At 43.9% G+C, this 21,280-nt stretch overlaps 2 protein-coding genes across 3 annotated transcripts; both read left to right on the top strand.

Annotated features, from left to right (window-relative positions):
• The first annotated feature begins 872 nt into the window (after positions 1 to 872).
• LOC308200665 (glioma pathogenesis-related protein 1-like) lies at positions 873 to 11,141 on the top strand. 2 transcript variants are annotated; one of them, XM_080606777.1, is made up of 7 exons: positions 873 to 4,277; positions 4,459 to 5,125; positions 7,020 to 7,265; positions 7,707 to 7,819; positions 9,005 to 9,087; positions 10,347 to 10,373; positions 10,461 to 11,141. In XM_080606777.1, exons 2-7 carry the CDS (start codon positions 4,946 to 4,948, stop codon positions 10,679 to 10,681), a joined length of 870 nt encoding a protein of 289 aa, XP_080462903.1. In that variant the 5' UTR covers positions 873 to 4,277; positions 4,459 to 4,945; the 3' UTR covers positions 10,682 to 11,141. The 2 variants fall into 2 exon arrangements, with proteins under 2 accessions (XP_080462903.1, XP_080462902.1); XM_080606776.1 differs by having other exon boundaries at positions 873 to 5,125.
• A 2,052-nt stretch (positions 11,142 to 13,193) lies between these two features.
• LOC308200674 (glioma pathogenesis-related protein 1-like) lies at positions 13,194 to 20,854 on the top strand. Its single transcript, XM_080606799.1, has 6 exons — positions 13,194 to 13,600; positions 17,058 to 17,303; positions 18,106 to 18,215; positions 19,382 to 19,464; positions 19,926 to 19,952; positions 20,036 to 20,854. The coding sequence occupies exons 1-6, from the start codon at positions 13,421 to 13,423 to the stop codon at positions 20,185 to 20,187; spliced, it is 798 nt and encodes a 265-aa protein (XP_080462925.1). The 5' UTR covers positions 13,194 to 13,420; the 3' UTR covers positions 20,188 to 20,854.
• The last annotated feature ends 426 nt before the right edge of the window (positions 20,855 to 21,280 follow it).

The raw sequence follows: 21,280 nt of genomic DNA on the forward strand, positions 1-21,280 counted from the left end.
AGAGTCTCAAAGAAAATAAGCTAGACTTCTGTTGTAGATTAATTTAATCACACATGATAGCTATTTCTTCAGTAAGTTTTCTATTCTAAAATTACTCAAACACAGAACAGACTTTTAATATATGAGCTTTTTATTTAAAATTTGGGTTACATTCTCAAATCTGGGAGTCTAATACCTAAGACCATAAATAGACAACTCCTACATACAAAATTGCACAGTATGAAAGTTCCTGAGCAGCAGCTCTTCCCATTGCTTTACCTGAAAGTTAGGTCTCTGAAGATAAAACCCTTATTTAGATGGCTTCTTATGGTTGTAAAGCTTAATTTCAAACTTTGTAAGAAAAAGATTGCTTAGTACCTGCAATACAAAATTATGTGCTTGGATGACCTAGTATTCTATTATACTTTGCTACCGAGAAGTTAGTGTAACTATAGGCTCAGTATTGTGAGGCACTGGAAGGATATAACCACACACTGATAGGCTGTTACCATCCTCAGTGATGGTTCTTGTGTCCACACAAAAAATACTTTGCTCCATTCTCTGCCTAATTCCCTAATGTCTTTGGGAGGAAGTCTAGGTGTGGCTGAGAAGGTAGTTCATTCCAAATCACATTTTTCTAAAAACAGCATGGAGGTGGACTGTAATGGTTTTCTGTATCCTCTGTCAGGAGATTCCTGAGTATTTTTCAGTAATATTCCAATAGTATTGTAGTGGTTCTTGAATGTACACATTTTCATGCTACTGCCATGCACCAACTATTTCAGGTGTTATCCTAAGAAAATTAACGTACAATGAACAGCAGAAAAGCCTTATTTTTTGAATCTTCTCATTTAGCACCTTGAAATTAAATAAAGAGATAACCAGAGATGCAGCACAGCTAGGCATACACATGTACTCTATAACAAGCTTCCTGTATCTATGTTGTTGAGATCATACAAAATCCCTCATTGTGCACAAGCCAGTGGAGCTTCAGCTCCATCAAGGAATGACAGGATCACAGAGAGGTTGAGGTTGGAAGGCGCCTCTGGGGGTCACCTTGTCCACACCCTTGCCCAAGCAGGGATACCTAGGTTGCCCAGGACCATGTCCAGATGACTTTTGGTATCTCCAAGGAGGAAGACTTCACAACCGCTTTCAGCAGCCTGTGCCAATGCTCAGGCACCCTCACAAGACAAAAGTCTGTCCTGATGTTCAGGTGTAGTCTCCTGTGTTTCAATTTCTGTCCGTTGCCTCTTGTCCTGTCACTGGGCATCACTGAAAACAGCCTGGCCCCATCTTCCTTTCACCCTCCCTTCAGGCGTATGTACGTCAGTACTTGTCACTCAGGAGACCACTGTCTTCCCTAGCATTATCACTGCCTATTCGTCCTTCAGTTTTCAGCAGAGCTATCACCAAAGGGAGGAGACAGCCTTTGGTGGATGTATCACACGTCCCTTATGCTTTGGTTGGAAGGAGAGAGTGAAACAGGCTGTGCTTGAAGGCCAAAGAAGATGTGATAAAGGGCCATCTTGACTGGCAGGAGGTAGGCACCACAAGGTTAAGAACTAGCAACCTCTCGTACTTTGGTCCATATGGCATCCCCGCAGACCGTTCAGAGAGGTCAGCAAGCAGCGCGTTACAATTCTGCTCAGTTATGCTATGGGTTGAAGGATTATAATTCTTTTTTATGAAAACATCACTTCTAGATGCTTATGGGCAGACAGCAATTCTACTTTAATTATAGACGTAATCACTAGGTGGAGCCAGAGTCATCTTCTCCAGGAAAGCATCTTCAGGAGTTCATACTTGATGATCTTTGTGGGTCCCTTCCAACTCGGGATATTCTATGATTCTATGGTCTTACAACCTGCACTACCCTGCATAGGTCAAATTTTTATGCTTCAAAAAGGTCTCAATTTTCAGCCTCCAAGCAGAACATTTCTGCTGCACAAATATAAAACTGCTAGATCACTGGATTGCTAAATTAATGGTGCAATTTTACTACGTTGCTAATAATTTAAGTATGAATTGCTTGTCAATGTAATATAGTCATGTTTTTATGTTAAGTCTAGCTGAGCAAAAGCTTTAGATTCTTACAGATTTCCTGTGCGTTTTCAGCTAATAACTGTCAGTAAACTGAAGTCAGTTAGCCCTGGCTTAGCAAAGAGTCAAGATAACTTCTAAGGGACAAGCAGGTGATGAGCCTTCGTCTATGTTCAGCTTAGAAGGAGGGGAGGGGACCATTGACCATAATGGTGAGGGCCCCATCACTCTTGCCAATGCCTACACCCCATTTCTGGGATAGAACAAGACAGCAGATGAGAATAGAAACTCCATCTGCTAGATGAGGGACCTTGGCACTGGTAGCAGCACACCAGGTGGCAATTGTAACAGGTGGATCTATTAGATGTAGGTGAGGTCATGACCATCACATACATGTTCTGGAGGCAGATGAAACCACAGCCACCCACTGACAGGGGAACAGGTAACCCCGGGGCCTGCTCCTGCGGGGGCTCTCCATGGGCCGCAGCCTCCTCCAGGCCACATCCACCTGCTCCACCGGGGGCTCCTCCACGGGCTGCAGCGTGGAGATCTGCTCCGTGTGGGACCCATGGGCTGCAGGGGGACAGCCTGCTCCACCAGGGGCCTCTCCACAGGCCACAGTTTTGTTTGTTTGTTTGTTTGTTTTGTTTTGTTTTTTTCCTTTCTTCAATCTGCTCTCACAGAGGCGCAAACAATATCACTTATTGGCTTGTCTCTGGCCAGCAGTGGGTCCCTTATCTAGCATGGGGCAGCTTCTGGATTCTTCTCACAGAAGCCATCCCTATGGCCTCCCAGTACCAAAACCTTGCCATGTAAACCCACTACACTGTGATCTTTCTGGGAGATTTTCAAAGCACTGGAAACTATTGTAAAAGAAAATAGGAAGCAAAGACAAATCTTGTCCTGATCCCTCTCTGTCCAAGCCTATTGTGCCTCTGAGGGCTGCTTATTGGTGAGAATCACAGAATCATTAAGGTTGGCAAAGACCTCCAAGACCATCTGGTCCAACCATCCCCCTACCACCAATATCATCCACTAAACCATGTCCCTTAGCACCACGTCCAACCTTTCCTTGAACACTCCTAGGGACGGTGACTCCACCACCTCCCTTCGCAACCCGTTCCAATGCCTAATTACTCTTTCAGAGAAGAAATGTCTCCTCATTTCCAACCTAAACCTCCCCTGGTGCAACTTGAGGCCAGTCCCTCAGTAACTAGTCCTATCGCTACTTATCTGTGAAAGGAAGAGGCTGGCCCCCAGCTCCCCACACCTTCCTTTCAGGTCGTTGTAGAGAGCAATAAGGTCTCCCCTGAGCCTCCTCTTCTCCAGACTAAACAACCCCAGTTTCCTCAGCCATTCCTCACAGGACTTGTGTTCCAGACCCTTCACCAGCTTTGTAGCCCTTCTCTGGACACGCTCCAGCACCTCAATGTCCTTCCTGTAGTGAGGGGCCCAAAGCTCAACACAGTACTCGAGGTGCGGCCTCACCAGAGCAGAGCACAGGGGGACGATCACCTCCCTGGTCCCACTGGCTACACTATTCCTGATACAAGCCAGGTTGACGTTGGCCTTCTTGGCCACCTGGGCACCCTGCTGGCCATGTTCAGGCAAGCATCGACCAACACCCCCAGATCCTTTTCCTCTGCACAGCTCTGCAGCCACTGTTCCCCCAGCCTGTAGCGCTGTATGGGGTTGTTTTGGCCAAAGTGCAGGACCCAGCACTTAGCCGTGCTGAACATCCCATTGGCCTCTGCTGTGAGGACCCCTCTGTAAGGGCTGTGGTAAGCCTGTCCAACAAAAATAATTGTAGGTCCCCTTTTTGTTTCTCTCCCAAAAGATCCAGAACCTCAGAAGGTGCCCACACTGTTGCCTCCTGCAGCTGGTCCTACCTTCATGAAATCAGCCAACAAATCATGGCAGGGCTAAGAGGAGGCTGCAGAGAGTTAGTAATGCATTAACATCCATACATATTCACAGAGAGAAATACTTGCATGTCTCCCATTAAGGGGATAAATAGATGTAAATGTGATGGTGTTGGGGGGCTACAGGTTTGAAAAAATTAAATTAAATTAACCAGCTTGTAGAACAGCTGGTGAGAATATAAATTCCAGCACTGCCCATCCTACTACACCAGAAAGGGATCGGTCTTGGAGATTTACATCAGGAGTGGTAATCCTAGAGCTGCTTTCCTTACATGAGCACAGCAAGCTCTTCCATTAATTTCAGCCTATTAGATAATCAGGTGGCTAGTGAAGGTGAGACTCAACACACTCACTCATGCCTGGGGTTTCTATGTCATACTTTTGCTACACACCAAACCAGAGGGTTAGAAGGTTCCACAGCAAACTGCTGCTTAGGAAAAAATTTTATTTTTTTTCTCCTGGGGGGGACACAAAGTTTAATACATGCACTTTCCCTAATTCTATTTATTCCTAGAGTAACTCTGAAATGGAAGAAAGGTTCTACAAAATAATTGCAGCTGACTTGGTATGACTAAGCTGTGCTGTAGGAAAAGCACCTGAGCAGCAGATCTGTATTGTGTCATAGCTACAGTTTTTATGGTTGACAGAAGTTTTAGCAAAGCTGCTGCGCAGCACCTCTTCAGATAAGACCTACAGCCACAGAACAGCTTGGCATTCAACCAGGATGGAACGCATTCAAAGAAAAGGCAGAAGTTTATGTGTGGCATTACCCCTTGGCAATAGGCATGGCAGATGCGTGTTCCACAGCTTGCCCTCAGACGGCCGGCAGTGATGTCAGATGGTTGTCTACCTTGTGAAGCAATTCCACTTCCTGTTGCTTTGACACTTTGAAGTGCTTCCACACCCAGAGGACTACAGAGAAACTGCTTAGCAGCATTATCTCCGCCTAAGGGATATTTCTTTTAAAAACTTAAGAAAAATACTGAAAGCATCGAAGAATTATGAAAATCACGTCTTTATTTTCTGCCATGTTCTTACTGGATCTCTTTGCCTGCTGCCGTGCGTATGCACAATATCCCTTGCCTGACATTGAAGATGCAAAGTTCATTGAAGACTGTGTGAGTGCTCACAACAACTTTCGATCCAAAGCAAATCCACCAGCCAGCAATATGTTTCACATGGTAAGGAGGCGTTTGTGATCAGTTTGAATATTAATATAGATGGTGCTGCTGAGTTAGCCCACCTTACTCTCCAGTTGCTCTGTGCTTTTCTTTCCCTTTCTGTCAATGATTTCTGTGCTATATCCGATAGTTCTTCTTAGGAAATAGGAAAGCAATTCATTTTCACAGTACTGTTCTGTCTTACTAATTGGAAGGAGATTCATTGTTTGGGGACAGGTTGCTGCTCTAAACTTCAGCCATAGCAAAGGACTGTATTACCAAAAATATACATAATGTTTAGTTCTCTGCATTTCATTTACCTTTTTCAAAGAGGGACAGTAATCTTCCTTATGTTAGTCCAGCTTTCATACAGGGAAGCTGCTTGGTATTAAAAAGCTCCTGATAGGCAACAGGGCTTATTGAAAATCTAGCACCTCACCCCGTGTCTTCCAATCTAGAATACGTATTGAAGAAAGAGTTGCCCAGATACCCATATAGACACCTCATCTTCCTTTGCTGTAACATTTGCTGTTTGGAGAGTAGGGATACTAATGTCTGGGCTGTAAAACAGATCTTCATATAACATAATGGATATCAGAGCAGGCCATGGATAGGTCTCAGCTTGCTCAATGGAATATGTAAGGAATAGGTAGAGAGATAGCTGGGGGAGGTAAACGCAGTCAGTTTACGTCGTTACTTTGAGCCCTCCAGCAGTGCCACTTAGCTGGAAAGGAAGTTAAATGCACAACTGCAGCCTGATATAATTTCTGTGAAAGGAAATTCACAGTAATGATGTAAAAGTCAGACTACTCACAATGTTAATTTCTTGGCATTTTGTTAAAAAAAAAAAAAAAAGTTTGCTTTAGAATGCTAGAAAGCAGGAGTAAATTTAGCTGCTCAGACCAAAGATCGTGCAATCCTGGAAGGACAAATATACAGAAACTCTTGAATGAAAGGTGCTACATTTTATTTAAAGGCTTGTGATGGGTTTTTCTTGCATGACTTTTTTCAGCCTATGCAAGTTTTTATCACCCTTAATATCTTGTAGCAAAGTTGCAGTCTTAACTACATGATATGTAAAAATCTCCTTGCATTTGATTTGGTCTTGCTAATTGCTAGCTTCATTTGATAGTCTCTGATCTTTGTGCTGGAAAGAGCAAGTAATCATTGCTTTTTTACATACTTCACACAAGACATTCAGCTGTCTCCGCAGAAAGCTACAGAGCATCCTTCATATTTGACGATCCCCTATATTCTCTGTGCCCTTTCCAGTTCTAGTGTCCCTTTTTAAGGAGAGGCACTGCACACAGTATTTAACAGGACTTCTTCAGTGGTGAACTTATATATTTGGGTTCATTCTCCATTCCCTCTCGAGGAATTTGTAATACTTTATTTGCCTTTTATACTACTACTAAGCATTGATTTACAAGTAGTAACAGTCAGTTCCAAATCTGTCATGAATACCAAGTCAAAATTCTTTTTCCTCCTCACGTGCCTTAACTTGTATTTGTGTATGCTGAGTTTGACTTGCTATTTTATTGCCTAGTTATCCAGCAGCATAAAATCTTTCTGTAAGTCTCACAAACTAGTCTCCTCATGGACCTGAGAGCTTAAACATTGCAGTCCAGCTCTAAGCATTGTAACAAGTCAGATACCACAGGACAGGGGTAGATACTACATGTCTAGCAATATCTGAGGGAGAAAGAAGAAGAAAAAATTTGCTATGGGAGTTGAAAAGACGGAAAGAAACTGAATGCAGTTCAGTGGGAGTCAGGGGAAAAGAAATCTTTGCAATCTTCTGTTTAAAATTGTTTGAATCCAACTAAGTCACTGCAATGCAGTGTTATTATGTTTTTTGTGTGTTTGTTTGTTTTCAGCGTTATTATGTCTATTATGTATTCTTTCCTTTGTACAGTCCTGGGACCCTGCTTTAGCTAAGTCTGCCAAAGCATGGGCAAAGAAGTGCAAGTTTCAGCACAACAGCTACCTTAAAATACCACAGAAGATGCACCCCAATTTTACTTCTGTAGGAGAAAACATCTGGACTGGCACAGCCACCATCTTTTCTGTGCTTGCAGCTCTGAATGACTGGTTTAATGAATTCAGGAGCTACGATTTCAACACCCGTAGCTGTACTAGCATATGTGGTCACTATACCCAGGTGAGTTTTTTATATGCCTAGTGGTTTATAAATGTAATGGTTTCAGAGAAAAAGTGCAGGCTTAGACCAGACTGCTTTGGAACAGGAATTATGGCAGCTGTTTTGCCCTGCAGTTTAGTGCTGGATGAGATTGGAAATATATTCTGAGCTGCAAAAGTGTCTGAGCCCTCTGTTCACTAATGGTTAAAAGGGATTATCCCCCTGATAATGTCACGTTTCCAAGGGAGCCAGGTAATAAGTGCAAAACCACCTAATGGTCTCAAGTCAGACATTGGTCTCTGCTGCAGTTTGGGTTGTTGATGTTGCTCCTGCATTGGCTGTTTTAAACTTCCACAAGATCCTTCAGTTCAGCCACTAGTTCCTTCTGATTCAATACTGTGAATTCTGGTTGTTTTCTGAGTCCTTGAACAGGTGCATCACATATTTCACTTTGCCCTTCAGGTCGTTTGGGCAACGAGTTACAAAGTTGGCTGTGCAGTTCACTTCTGCCATACAGTTGAAAAATTTCCAGGACTCTACAGAGCAGCACATTTTGTTTGTAACTATGGGCCAGCGTAAGTCAATTATGGCATTTGGGGTTTCATTTTTCTGCTTTTTAACTAATCTATAACTGACCTGGTATCAGATGTTACCAACAGCAGGAGCAGTTGTAACAAATTTCTGAAGAAGCTATGTCCACATTAGCGGTTCCCCTGTCTGTTTAGAGCATAAGGTGCTGGGCAGAGTCTGGGCTGCAGAAAATCCCTTTCTAAGAAAGCAGGTGATCAGGTTCAGGCTGAGGGCACTCACCATCATCAAGCGTTGCCAAATTAAATCTGTTTTGAGTTCAGTCTCTGCAGGAATAGTAGGAACGGTGCAATTGAATTAATTGCAGAAGTAATTGCACGTCAAGTACTGTGTTCAGTTTTGGCCCTTCACTACAAGTAAGATACTGAGTTGATGGAATATGTTCAGGGAAGGGCAACAATGCTGGTGAAGGGACTAGAAAACAAGACTCATGAGGAGAGGCTGAGGGAGTTGGCGTTGTTTAGTTTGGAGGAGACTGAGGGGAGACCTCATCGCTCTCTACAACTGCCTGGAAGGAGGATGTAGCAAGGAGCGTGTCAGTCTCATTTCTCAGGTGACAGGTAATAGGATGTGAAGAAATGGTCTCAAGTTGCACCATGGGGAGGTTTAGACTAAGGACCAGGAATAATTTCTTCGTGGAAAGGATGGCTAGGTACTGAAACAAGCTCCCCAGGGAAGCAGTGGATTCCCCGTCCATAGAGGTGTTTAAGAGAAATGTGAACGTGGTGGCTCTAAAGGACAAGGTTTAGTCATGGACTTGGTAGTGCTAGGTTGATGGTTGGAGTAGATGGTTTTACAGGACTCTTCCAACCTAAATGATTCTATGATAAAAGGAAGACAATCCTCTAGTTTATTCCATGCCCTGTGATTTCTGGACATAAATTTTACAGGTTAATTTAAAGTACATGTGGGTAAAGAGGGGCTAGAGGCAGATTCCTGTATACTTATTCTGAATAGTACAGTATTACCCAAGAAGCCTCCCCATGTCAGTGAAAGCTTTAGTCTGACCCAAGAGGAATTTCAAATAATGATAATGATCAATTTTTTGCATAAAATTATTTTCCCTGATTATAGCTTCCTATGGTAAATTATTCTAGCAATATGATGAAACCACGTATTTAAATGATTTTCCAAAGACAGATCAAACAAAGTATTGCTTTTCTGTTCTGCAGGGGGAATTACCCAACAAAACCTTATAAAGAGGGACCACCATGCAGTAGATGCAATAACGACAAGTGTGTGAACAAGCTCTGTGGTAAGACCAAAGTGCTGGGGAGATAAAAGCATCACAGTTATCAGTGGAAATACAGTAGAGGAGAAATGCACTAAAAACATAGTGGGTCTGTAGCCCACCACAGACCAATGGGACTAAACCCTGGTTAGAATACTATACGAAGGAATTAATTGGGATATTTTGTTTTTTTAAGGCTCCCAGAGATAGAAAACAGAGTTTCCAAAGAAGAGAAATATCAGACTACTTTTTGTCTTTTATCTGACCAAGAAGTCAAATCTAAAATATCCCCCACAAATATTCCCATCTGGTTCTTCCCCCCGCTCCCAGAAGAAATAGTGTATTTAACTTCTGCTTTCCTTCTTTTTTAATATTTTCTATCACATTTTCCAAAAAAAAAGAATATATATATATATATATATATAGTTTGGAACCAATAATCAGGCTGTATTGAAAAAGACACCTATTTCTAACTTCTACAGTTTTCTGAAATAGCACACAGTGAAAGCCTGTTTTTCCACAACAGTTTGCAGCTGTGGACTTTTGTCCTTACACCTAGTTCCAGATTAGTCAGAAACAGTGTTTTAAATAATCAGAGAGTAAAAAGCATTCAACAATGTCTTAAATATGACTTTTGCACAGAGGTTTAATAGAGATATTCTCTACTAGCCAGGCAGTAGATAGCTTTAGCTGTAGAAATAATTGAGCATTTGGTATTCTTATTTCCTTCTGTGATATCCTGGCTGACTCATCTTGAAGTCACAAGCTAATGCACCACAGAAAAACTAGAAGCATCACAAAGACTAGGGGGAGGGAGAGGAGGAAGAGAGCTTTTTAAGAGCTAGATCCTAGAACCAGTTTTACCATATTCTCCTATAGGACAAATCACAATTTCAGTAGGGGCACATGTGCAATCCTGCAAATGCATCAAAGCTCTTAGTAAAAGTCTGTTTCTCTGACAGATTTTGTAGTTAGATTTGTCTGTCTAACTACTTAAATTTGTTTTGTGTCTCATTTTTATTTACTTCCCTCCTCCCCATGCCACAAATACTTCCCATTTCAGCTGCTTCTCTTCTGCCTCTCCTCCTGCTCAATAAAAAGCACTAACCCCACCTCAGTGGGGAGCCCCCTTGCTGACCGAGTTCCCGACTGCCAGATGCTTACGACACCGGCTGGCAGCACCGCTGCCATCAGCCAGGCAGCAGCACTGGCATACCTTTTTATGTTAAGAAACATCAATGAGTGACAGTCACATTTATGTCCTTTTTCTGATCTCTCCACAGTAAATGCAGAACGTGAGAAGCTGTTAAGTACGTATCCAATTGCTCTTCGTTGCTTTCCTAGGAGTGTGGCTAAGCTGGACAGGTTCTAACACCTATTTCTTCACTGTTTTTTAGGTTATGCCAACTGGTACCCGGACGGGGACACGCAGCCCCAGCCACCGAAACCCCGTCCCCCCAGGCCTCCAGCCCACACCCCCCCAGCTGGGCAGCCGCGTCCCTCTTGCGACCACTACTGTCTTAGTGTCTTGATTTTAAGGCCGCTGCTTTTGGTACTGAGCGCTGTAGGTACTCTTTTAGTACAGCAGTGGTTTCCACACGCATTTATATATGAGTAATGATCATTTAAGATACTGATAGTGATCACACCACTATACCTTTTTCAGAGAATTGCACACATTTAAAAAAAACACTCAGTTATTTCTCCATTATATTTGTGATGTTTATCCACCATAGAAAGCGCTGCTTCTGCATTCAGGGAAAGGATTAAATGGCAGTGCATAGAGTTATGTAGTTTATTAGGATGGCTTCTATTTCTGTAAGAGCCTCTTAGCTCTGGCTCAGGCGTAGATTGCTGGGAGCACCGTGTAGACAACACATTACTGCATATACTAAGCCTTCTGGAAAGGCTTCACAAAAACTTGTCTGAAGGGGCACTCTGGATCCAAAAGAAGCAATAACTCATTTCCTTTAACTTTGAATTATCCCAACTATAATTTGTCATAGACAGTGGAGATTTAACTGTATGCATTCCTTTTTAAGAGCAGAAAGAATAAAGCTTGTCCTTTACTACACTTAGACTGTGTGTGTTACTCTCCATTAAAGTTGTGCTACTGTTGGTTGTACTATTCTGTGCTCCTCTTGCAGTCAAGCTTTATCCTCTGTAGCTAGGAGAATGCCAAAGTAGGTTGGCAGAGCAAGGATGAATATGACATGTCAATGGGGAAAGCTTAATTTTAGGATGTGAGATGGTTACAAAACCTGAAATGCAGAGTAGGTAACATCCACCCTGAACTGGCAGGCAGGGGAAGCGGGGAGCAAGGAGGAAAAGTGGGGGAGGAAGCATGAGATGGGCTCAGGGGAGATTCTGGTTCAGGAATGAAGATCTCAGCCTCATTAAAAAAGCCCAAGCCATTGATGGATTCGGTTTGTTTTAGAGACTTTTTAGCCTTCAACCACCTATTGTTGCTGTACACTTTTGTTAGTAAAGGGAAACAAACCCTGTTGTGAAAGTCATGCTTCAAGTTAAGAGGTACTGGCTGAAATTAGCAAAGCACAACTGTGCCATTAATATTTAAAGCTGTTTCTCCTCCTTTATCTTAGTCCTAATGTTTTGAGAACACAGTGATTCAAATTCTTGGCCACGATGTAGCCCTGAAGGTGCATAACATCACACAGAATAAAATGATCCTGCTTGGCAGGTGGTTGGACTAGCTGATCTTCAGAGGTCCCTTCCAACCTCAGCCATTCTGTGATTCCATGATATGCAGCAAAATGTCACAATGTAAGAAAACTCACGGTTAATTTCACCACTGTCAGTTCTTGTCTGCTGCCATCTTTTATGCTAAGAGATAAGTAATGTTTTAAATTAAAGGCTTTAAATAAAGATTTAGAGAATATACATATATACATCTAGTTACTAAGGAATAAATAGCTTGCTTAACAAAATAATGTTCTCAAAATTATGCATCAAGACCTTAAAAACAAAGCAAAACAAAACAAAACAAACAACAAAAAAACCACAATTATTGTGTTTGCCTTTAACAGACAGGACCTGAACTGTCAGAAGGGATATTGCACATGATATAACATCATGCTCAGCAATAAAAAGCAGTAGAGGAAGAAGGGGGCAGAAGCGGCTTCTAAAGTGGCCACTGCCTGGAGACTGGGCATCTGTCTGACTGTGGGGGCAATGAGTAAATTGCCTTTCTATCCCTTGTTTTTTTGTTTATATACTTTTCCCCCCTTCTTTCCACACCTACTTAGCTGTCTTTATCCTGACCCATGAGTTTTTTCACTTTTGTTCTTCCTGCTTTCTCCTCCTGTCCTGCTGAGGACAGGGAGTAAGCAAGTGGCTGCGTGGGTGCTTGGCTGCTGGCCGGGGTCAACCCACCTCCTCCTGCTCTCAGACGTGGTCTGCAGGGGAGCTCTGAGCACCGTGTTTCATTCACGTGATTCCCTCAGGAGGCCTTTTTGCCTGTAAGCAGCCTTGGGACCACAGGAGAAAGCCTGAACTTGATGGAGAGGCAATAGTTAAAGGCAGCATGAGGAAAGGGTGGTGAGTCTGGGCAGGGAGTGTTGGGCAGGTGTGCCTGGGACTTCAGCTCCCTCCTCCTGGCTGTGAAGCCTGGTGTGGGTGCTGGGCACCAGGCACAAGGCAGCACCAAGCTTCATGGCACCCAACTCTGCCTGGTGCTCAGGTCACGGGGAGTGATTAAACTAACGCCTGGAAGGAAAAATGGGTAGCAATATGTACCACGAATGCGTGGTCACAGGAGAAACCCATCAGCAAGTGCAGCATGTTTTAAGTTGTCGTTCTCAACCAAACTTACCCCTCCGATAAATCAATGTACAACCACAATGATTGCTCATGCTAGAGTAAAACTCACAGCTCACATCAATTATTTCTCATTGCATTTTGGCTCAGAGGAGGAGCCTTAACAGCAGTGCTGTTTTAATGAAAACCAGAAAAATTATCCAAAACTTTATCGCAACATGTTTTGATTGCTGTGGGTGGGAGGAAAGGGACAAAACCCAAAACAATGATAAGCCAAAAGTTAGGAGAGAAGAAGCTTGCTCACCAGAATTAAAGAAAAAGAAATAGAAAAGGAAAAAGAGAGAGAGAGAGACAAAGCTTCTACAGCTCTGAAGTGAACTTGCAGCTTAATTTCCTTATTCTCATAGCAACGCTCTGAAATATGACTCACTTCCTGTGACAAACGCCGTATTCAATTACCATGGCTAAGATAAGTCCAGCCCAAAAGCCTTCGAAGCAAAACTCTGCCAGTGGAGTCAAATCCACTTTACACAGCTGAACTACTCTGCTCTTAAAGCTGGAAGACCAGAGGCTGAGAATCATGACGAGCAGATTTTTCACTTGCGTGCTGGCTTTACTGCGTTTCTGCCTTTCCTCTGGCTCCTATGCACCACAGACGTTGCCTGATATTGGAGATGCTGAGTTTATTCAGAAATGTGTGAGCGAGCATAACAGATTCCGGTCTGGAGTGAGCCCGCAAGCCAGCAACATGCTTTACATGGTAAGGGGATCTTCACAGCTTACGTGCAAGCGGGCAACATTAATCATTGTGTTGTTTGAAGTTCTTAAAGATGATTTCTGTAATCAAATATTTTTTAAAAAATGGAAGAAAAAAAAAAAAAGAAAGAATCTCCTGGAGTCATAGCAGCAATTCCTTTTTAAAGCAGATAAGGCTCTGATTATCAGATGGCTTTATAGGGTTGGGCATGTGTATAGTTTTGCCTGGCTCAGTTTCTTTATTTGAAACTCGAGATTTCAACCTGGTGCTGTAGCTGGTTCTGTGAAAAGCCTCCTCGTTCCAAGGCATCGCAGCTCAACAGCCCAGGGTGTGATTTATGTGCAGACCTCAGCACAACCTTTCATACTAGAGTTGGCGAGGAAGGAGAACATTGCCAAATGGCTTTGGAGAGTTTTGCTTTAGCTTTCTCTGCAAATCTCTCACGGCCTGAGCCAGCAGAGAGCTATTAGCAGTGGTTCCTAGGCACCGGGGTGCAGAGGAAGCCAAAACAAATGCAACAAGCGCAGCAGCGGTGGGGGCTGAAGGCATCAGGTCCTGCACCACAGTGCCCATCTGTCTCTGCAGCCAACAGTGCAAAAGATAATCTGTAGTGATTCAAAACATAGCCCAGTCTCTGGAAGTAGCCACCTCGTGTTTAAGATGGCTTGTGGCACCAGTGCTGGAAAAAGGTGGGAAGGAGGAAGCTGTAAATGCATGCACAAAGCTGGCTTACGGGTTGAGAAGCTCACCCCTGTCTGATGTGGGAGGCGTTGTTCAATTCCAGAAGCTTGGGAGCTGCCTCTTGTAACAGCCACCACCTTTTGTGCTTTGGTTGGGTAATGCTCGAGATATGAGGTTTCTTCTTGGGATAATGGACAGAGGTCTTTCGCCTGGACCATAATGATTGTCCTAATGCTGGCCTCTCCTCTTGCTCCCCTCTCGTCATCTCACATGGCCACCACCAGAAGAGGACATAACCCCATCCACAGTTAGCAACATCTAAAACAAAGTTCAAAACCAGCTCCATTTACATTTCTAGCCGTCATACACCAAAACAGAAGTGCCCGTTAGGGAGGTGTAAGCGAGCAGCTAGCGAGATCGAGTAACCCTGACAGGAAACAATTTAGTTTCTCTTCTGATGTATTTTTTATTTCAGATTTCTTTAGTGGGGCATTAGGAAGCCTTTACAGTGTTGACCCCAAATTTCCAGTGTATATTGGTTTATCTTTTTGAAAAGTAGAAGATCTGAAATTTGTGGGAAAAAAGAGCAAATAAAACAAGAACTAAAGTCATGGTAGCTTTCATTTAAATCACTGGAAAAAAAAAAGAAAAAAAAAAAACACAAAAAAAAGTCTTGATTATGACCTCTCCCAGGAGTATTTTGATGTGGAGAAAGCAGTAAAATGTATGATCAAATCTATTATGAAAGTAAAAGTATTGGAATTGAAAACAGCATGTATATTAATTTTTTAATCTACTAAAGCATGTCAAAAAAGAGGAAAAGAAAATGACTTGTTTTCAAGATGACAAGAGAAAAAAGAAACTTCTGTTTCCTGTAGATAACTGTCCACCTAGATACGTAAAAGTGGAGAATATGAACTCAAGGCGTTTCCACCTTTCAGAAAAAAATATTTTTTAAAAGAAAATACTAGACAGAAACTCCTTTAAGTACAAGCGACAAAGCCCAAACAGCTACAGTTGTAATACAGTTGTTAAAAATACTGATCTACTTTTTTTTTTTTTAACCAGACAAATATGAGCCCTGTTCACCCCTTCACAGCCCCCTAAAGCACTGTCTAGGTCTGTTCCAAAGCTCTTCAAAACCAGCAGAAAGATCCTCACTGCTTTCATCAAGGCTTTCACAACAGTGGCTGCTCCTGCATCACTTTTCACCGGTCATACAATCAGTTTTCCTTCCCTAAATCAATGAACAACTCGTCTTTGTTACAAAACCAAAACTGAAAAATGGTTCCTGAAGAACACCCACCTCCAATTACTATTTTCCCAAACAGCAATGATATTTATAGGCAAACCTCCCTTTCCTGTGCTTTTTTCCTCATGGAGTTTAGTGCAATCTTTTGGGATAAATGTGGTTTTGTAAGCAAACTATGATTAAAACTACACTTAAACTAAAGATCATTCTAGACTGTAAATCTCTGCACATTGCTTTTTCAGCCAGCTGAAGCAAAGCATTCATACAAAAAAGGAAAAGTACCTTTACACTGAGTCGTTACTATTAATACTGCTACAGGGTGAAGGAGAAAAGAAGGGTGCAGACTCTTAAGCAGAATCTGAAAAACAAGACTGGAGAGCACTAAGTTCCACCAATCACTGCCATACAGCTTTCGTTGTGGTCTTCTTCTTATGACCTCACAGCATTGCCAAAATGTAAACTGCACCCTCTGTCTTGACTTGCAGAAACGCTAGGACTGGAAGATAACTTGCGAACAACACCAGATTTTGTTCACCCTCTTTAAAAGCTATCATCTAAGGAATTATCAGCTGTTCGCTTGAATTAAGACCCTCTGCCCCCAAGCTTACCTTTCATATTCCATATACCGTGTTTCTAGGCAAATTATTTTTGTGTTAGTTTTGTAGGAAAACTCCCATCCCAAATGTTTGCCGTAGGGAGAAATGGAAGACGGGCTACAAAATATTTTCAAATCTCTGTAGATCTATTTTGATGTGATCTTGCGAATTTTAATTACTTATTGATAGCATAAACTTAATACATATTATTTCAGACATCTTCAGTACCAAAAAGCTATATTAGGTAAAACAGACAAAAAATCTAAAAACCTCCAAGTCCTTTTCCTCTATCACCATTAATGATCCACTCAAGACGGCTTCTCTAGTGGTTCTATTATTTGCAGAAGCAACTGAGAGATTTTAATCCATACACAGAAGGACAAATAAGGAATTTTCATTAAAAAAAAAAAAAAGTAAAATCCAAAATTATCCAGCAGGACTGAACAAATTAGTTTTCATGACTCAAAGTTGAGCTAGAGCTACAGGCACAGAGTGGTGGCACTGCGTTTCTAGCAGGCACAGCACTGTGTTTGTTTAATCAGGTTGAGTGCATGAGAAAACCCAGAGGAATCTGACAACACCTCTGGTGCAAACAAAAGACATTTTTATAATTCAATGGCTTAAATAACAGCTCTCTGTAGGACTGGATAGCAAGCGAGTGAGTGACTCCACAAATACAAATTCAGCACTAACATTTTAAGTGTCAGCTTCACCCACCACCCCAAAATCTTCCCCACATTTAAGGAGTGACAAAATTCCCAATAGACACAAACCTGCAAGCCAATTCACCATGCAGAATTGTCTCAGCAGAAGCAAAAACCAGACTAACCCGCAGCACATACACTGCTGAGCCCCAGCTGCTCCAGAAGCTGCTCTGCATTACCGCATTGCTAAGGTACCCAAGCCATTTTTACTTGTCTTTATCTTGCAGAGTTGGGATCCAGATTTGGCGAAGACTGCGAAAGCTTGGGCGAAGAGATGCCAGTTTAAACATAACACGTACCTCAAAGAGCCAGGGCAGACTCACCCCAGGTTTACCTCTGTTGGAGAAAACATCTGGACTGGCTCGCTCTCAATATTTTCCGTGGAAGGAGCCATCAACTCCTGGTACAAAGAGGTCAATGACTACAGTTACACCACTAATAGTTGTACGAGAGTGTGCGGCCATTACACACAGGTAGGCATTGAACTTCTCCACCTGAACCAAGAACCAGCCTTGCCATTTGGACACAGAAATTCTAGATTTCTCCCCAAGATTCAATGAACCAAGTGCTGTAGTGATTTTTTGTGCCTGTATGCATGAGATGTTCTTACATCCCCACTTTAGGGAGGAAAAGAGTCACTGCGTTTTTTTTAATTTTTTTACATACCCCAGTTGTGTTTTGTTTCCAGGAAGAAAACAGGACAGCCATCAGATGACCGGGTTTAGCCAAGCAGTAGCCAAAAACCGGGAAGCGGCAGTGGCTGTGGGCTGCAGTGTGTGGTGGGACGAGGTCCCCCGTTGGGCAGACTGCCTCCGTGTGGCACTACGGGCCATGCCAAAGGTTGATGAAATGCCCACATCAAGCTTGGACACATGGGGCACTTCTGCTACAGCTGAGTGCTGCCAACACATAATGAGATGGCTGCAGCTCCCGCAAGCATCACTTCTCCTAACCTTTTTTTTCCTAACCACTACTCCCAAAGAGAAAGGACAAAGAGAGGAATGGGAGTGCCACTGCCACGCAACCCTGCAATTGTTAACCTCGGTTATCAGAGAGCAGGGCTGCTCGCAACCGGGCCTCTAGGGACTGGATTTTGATCTGAGGCTGTTCAACATTTTCCATGGAGATAAACTGCTGCTCTCCTCTGCAAAGTTTGCCCAAGGAGCGCTCCTCAGCCCATTTGCTGTGTGACACAGAGGAGGGCAGGGCTTTTCCCTCATGCTTCAGATGTTAAAGCAGATATTCATTCACTGATGCTTGTGTCTGTCTTTTCAGATTGTTTGGGCTCGAAGCTACAAGGTTGGCTGTGCTGTCCACTTCTGTCCCACGGTGCAATACTTCTCGGGAACCAATGCAGCACACTTCGTCTGCAATTACGGGCCGGCGTAAGCTTTTCCATGACAAATACTTCACAGGGGTTGGGTTCTGCCCCTTCTTCCCTCCCACAATGTGCAGCTTGATCGGGTCAGCCCATTTTTCACGTGTTTATGGGTCCCCAAAACAGAGAAAGATGCACACCTCTATCCAGGCAGACTTTTTTCACTAAACAGGGGCTATGTGTTGTAGCTAAAAAGCAGTGGCACTGGTAGAAAGGGTAAAATGTAAGATACTGAAATGAGCCTACCTAAGTGATCATTTGAAAACTATTCCCTTGCTTCTCAGTGCCAAGGTGGCCCCAGACAGTTGCCAAGGTGCAGGCCCAGAGTCTAAAAATATTTACACATTTGCCTGCAGAATTAAACCTCCAGGTCAATGGTTTGGTTAAATATTGAAGTGTGCAGTGCTTGCAGCTGCAGGCTGGGCTTTAGCATACTTGGATTCACAAGGCTGGGGCTACTCAAGGCAGAAGTTTATCCAGTGGACCTTCATATGTATATTGGCTGCAACTGGGATGGATGTTTTCTACACTTCTCTGGCTAATTAATGCCAGCAAAGTCAAAAACCAGCTTAAATGTAGACAGAAATGGTGCTGGATTGCTCCCCCTGTGTGGACATGGACCTTGTGGAAGGGGACAGGAGCCTGGCCAGCAGTAGCACCAAGTAGAGCAGACAGGCCGCTCTCTGGGGGCAAGGTGTTTCCATTAGAAGTGGATTTTGAGCTGGGTGAGCACACTGCAAACACGCTGCTGTGTGACAAGAAATGGGGCTGTGTCACATCCAGCACTGCCTGCATCCCGCACATCCCGCCCTGGGCATGGAGAGACACGGAGGCTGTGAAAACGCCTGCCAAGCCTCAGCTCCCAGCATGTGAGGGCAGGATCCTGCCTAGGTCCTGAGCTGCCCAGCCCTGCTGGGTCAGAGCATGAAGGTCACTGCCAGAGCACAAAGGCCCTGCCATGGGTGCTGGCTGCCTGGGGAAATCTGCAGGGAGCATCCCGGGAACTTGGGTACATCCAGGGCTAGGGGGGAGCGGGGTGGTCAGGGAGGGCAGCCCAAAAAACTGCTCCCCATCAACGCAAGTGAAGCAAAACCCAAGCTGAAAAGCAAATGAACAGCAGGAACTGGCATCCTCCTGATGGCAGGTTCAGAGCAGTGTTACTTTCCTTCACAGAGGGAATTACGGCTGGCACCCCTACGAGACGGGAGCAGCATGCAGCAAATGCAAGGGCGATCAGTGTGCCGACAGGCTGTGTCGTAAGTAGACAACCCCCCCTCCTCCACACGCACACGCAGAAGGAGCACACAGAAGGCACTGGCAGCAGGGATACTGTTGTCCCAAACGCAGTCTGAAAGAAAATGCAATCAGAAGCCACGAGTGCAGTGGTGCTCAGGGATATTAAAGGTGTTAAAACAGCATCACAAGAAGGAGAGGGGGTTCCTGATTGATGGGATAGTTTGACATCAGCTACAGGCTGCAGTTCTTAAACATAATCACTGGGAAAAAATAACAAAGAAGTGACGTTGTGAAGTGTACCTCAGAGCTGAGTCCTCACTATGCCAGTCGCTAGCGGGGGCAGTCAGCAAGACATGACCAAGCTCTCTGCAGCAAATCTGCAGCAAAAAAAATGTCAGGCTCATAGCTATTTCTCTTTTGTTTAGATCAAATTATTTACAATGTCTAAGCCTGCTTACATTCACTTCTTTTCTCTCTCCAGGAAACACAGAGCGTGACAAAGTCATTAGTAAGTACCACAGATGTTTCTGCTTCAATTTGTTGCCCTCGGCGCAGTTACACTTAAAAACCAGTGATCTGTTTTCTTTCCAGGTGATTCCAAGTGGTATCCAGCCTGGGACAGACCTGCCTGTGATGAGTACTGCATTTCTGTGGTCGTTTTAAGGCTGCTCTTCCTTATTCTGACAATCCCAGCCGCCTGGATCCTGCCCAAGTACTGGTCTATAGCACCTGCCAGCGAGTAACGCACAGGAGACTGCGAGAGCACTTAGGTTGATTTTTTCCTTTCCTGTTTGTGAGCTACTGGCAACACACACAAAAAAAATGGCCAGAGATGTTGTTTGCATCCACGGCTGATTTAGAAATACAGAAATACTGTTTTCAATTCATGGAGGAGCCAGGAGAGCTGACAAGGAGCCTTCTCGTCGTTCAGAAGCAATAACTGGTTTTAAACTACCCACTTATTTTTACAAAGCAGAGCAGTGTAGGAGGGATGGGGGGCATGGAGCAGCTGCCCACCCCACCTCCCCAGGGAGGGCTGCAGGGTGGCCAAGGAGGGGGCAGAGCAGACACCCCTCATGCCTATCACACTCTGTGAACCCTCCTCCAGCAAGATGCAGCAGCATGGTGTTGAGTAGCCCGGAGAGATTTTTTTCATTTAAACCTTTTTCTCTAACAATTTTTGCGCTTACCATGCTCATTGCATCCAGTGGCAGGCAGTGCGTTGCCCCATCTCACAGTGCTCTGGGGCCACTGGTATTTCTCTCTGCTTAGGACCCTGTGCCAAGACACACATGTGTGTAAATGTGACTATGTACCACCTCAACCTATTTTTCTTTTCTTTTTTTTTTTTCCGAGCATGGGGTTTTTGACTGCTGCTTCAAACAATAAACCATTATTTCCTGCTCCCCATGCATCGCAATCGTGCATCTGCAACATGATCTAAAGCTTAACTGCTTCTGCACAAGACCCAAAACAAAAGAAAATACATTCAGCTCCAGCCCGTGCAGCGCTGAGAAACATGATGCTGGGAAAGACAGTACAAAGCTCTGAATAAAATCCTGCCATGCCATAGTGGCTGCCAAGGGAAGAGTCTCCTGGAAGCCGTGCCTCTGGAGCAGGTGAAAGCAGCCTTCAGCTGGGCACCTCAACCACTGAGGCTGAGGTTGCAGCTGAGGTTGCAGCAGAGCAGAGCCGCAGGGGATGAGCCTTAGCAATCTGTATCTCTTCAGAGGCAAGCTTAGACACCTGTGCACCATGCCACTCTGCAAGGCCCAGGCATACACTTCCAGGAAGCCCCCCTTTTCCTTTCCTTTCTGTGGTCCTGCCCTTGGAGTT

The sequence above is a fragment of the Anser brachyrhynchus genome, assembly GCF_964034855.1.
Source record: "Anser brachyrhynchus genome assembly, chromosome: 1".
Classification (NCBI taxonomy): Eukaryota; Metazoa; Chordata; class Aves; order Anseriformes; family Anatidae; genus Anser; species Anser brachyrhynchus.

Bases quoted from the DNA above. Each gene is read 5' to 3' on its own strand.
- LOC308200665 (XM_080606776.1), top strand. From the start codon at position 4,946: ATGAAAATCACGTCTTTATTTTCTGCCATGTTCTTACTGGATCTCTTT. The intron at 5,126-7,019 runs GTAAGGAGGCGT...TCCTTTGTACAG, and splicing joins CCAGCAATATGTTTCACATG to TCCTGGGACCCTGCTTTAGC. The intron at 7,820-9,004 runs GTAAGTCAATTA...TCTGTTCTGCAG, and splicing joins GTTTGTAACTATGGGCCAGC to GGGGAATTACCCAACAAAAC.
- LOC308200674 (XM_080606799.1), top strand. From the start codon at position 13,421: ATGACGAGCAGATTTTTCACTTGCGTGCTGGCTTTACTGCGTTTCTGC. The intron at 18,216-19,381 runs GTAAGCTTTTCC...TTTCCTTCACAG, and splicing joins GTCTGCAATTACGGGCCGGC to AGGGAATTACGGCTGGCACC. The intron at 19,953-20,035 runs GTAAGTACCACA...TTTTCTTTCCAG, and splicing joins AGAGCGTGACAAAGTCATTA to GTGATTCCAAGTGGTATCCA.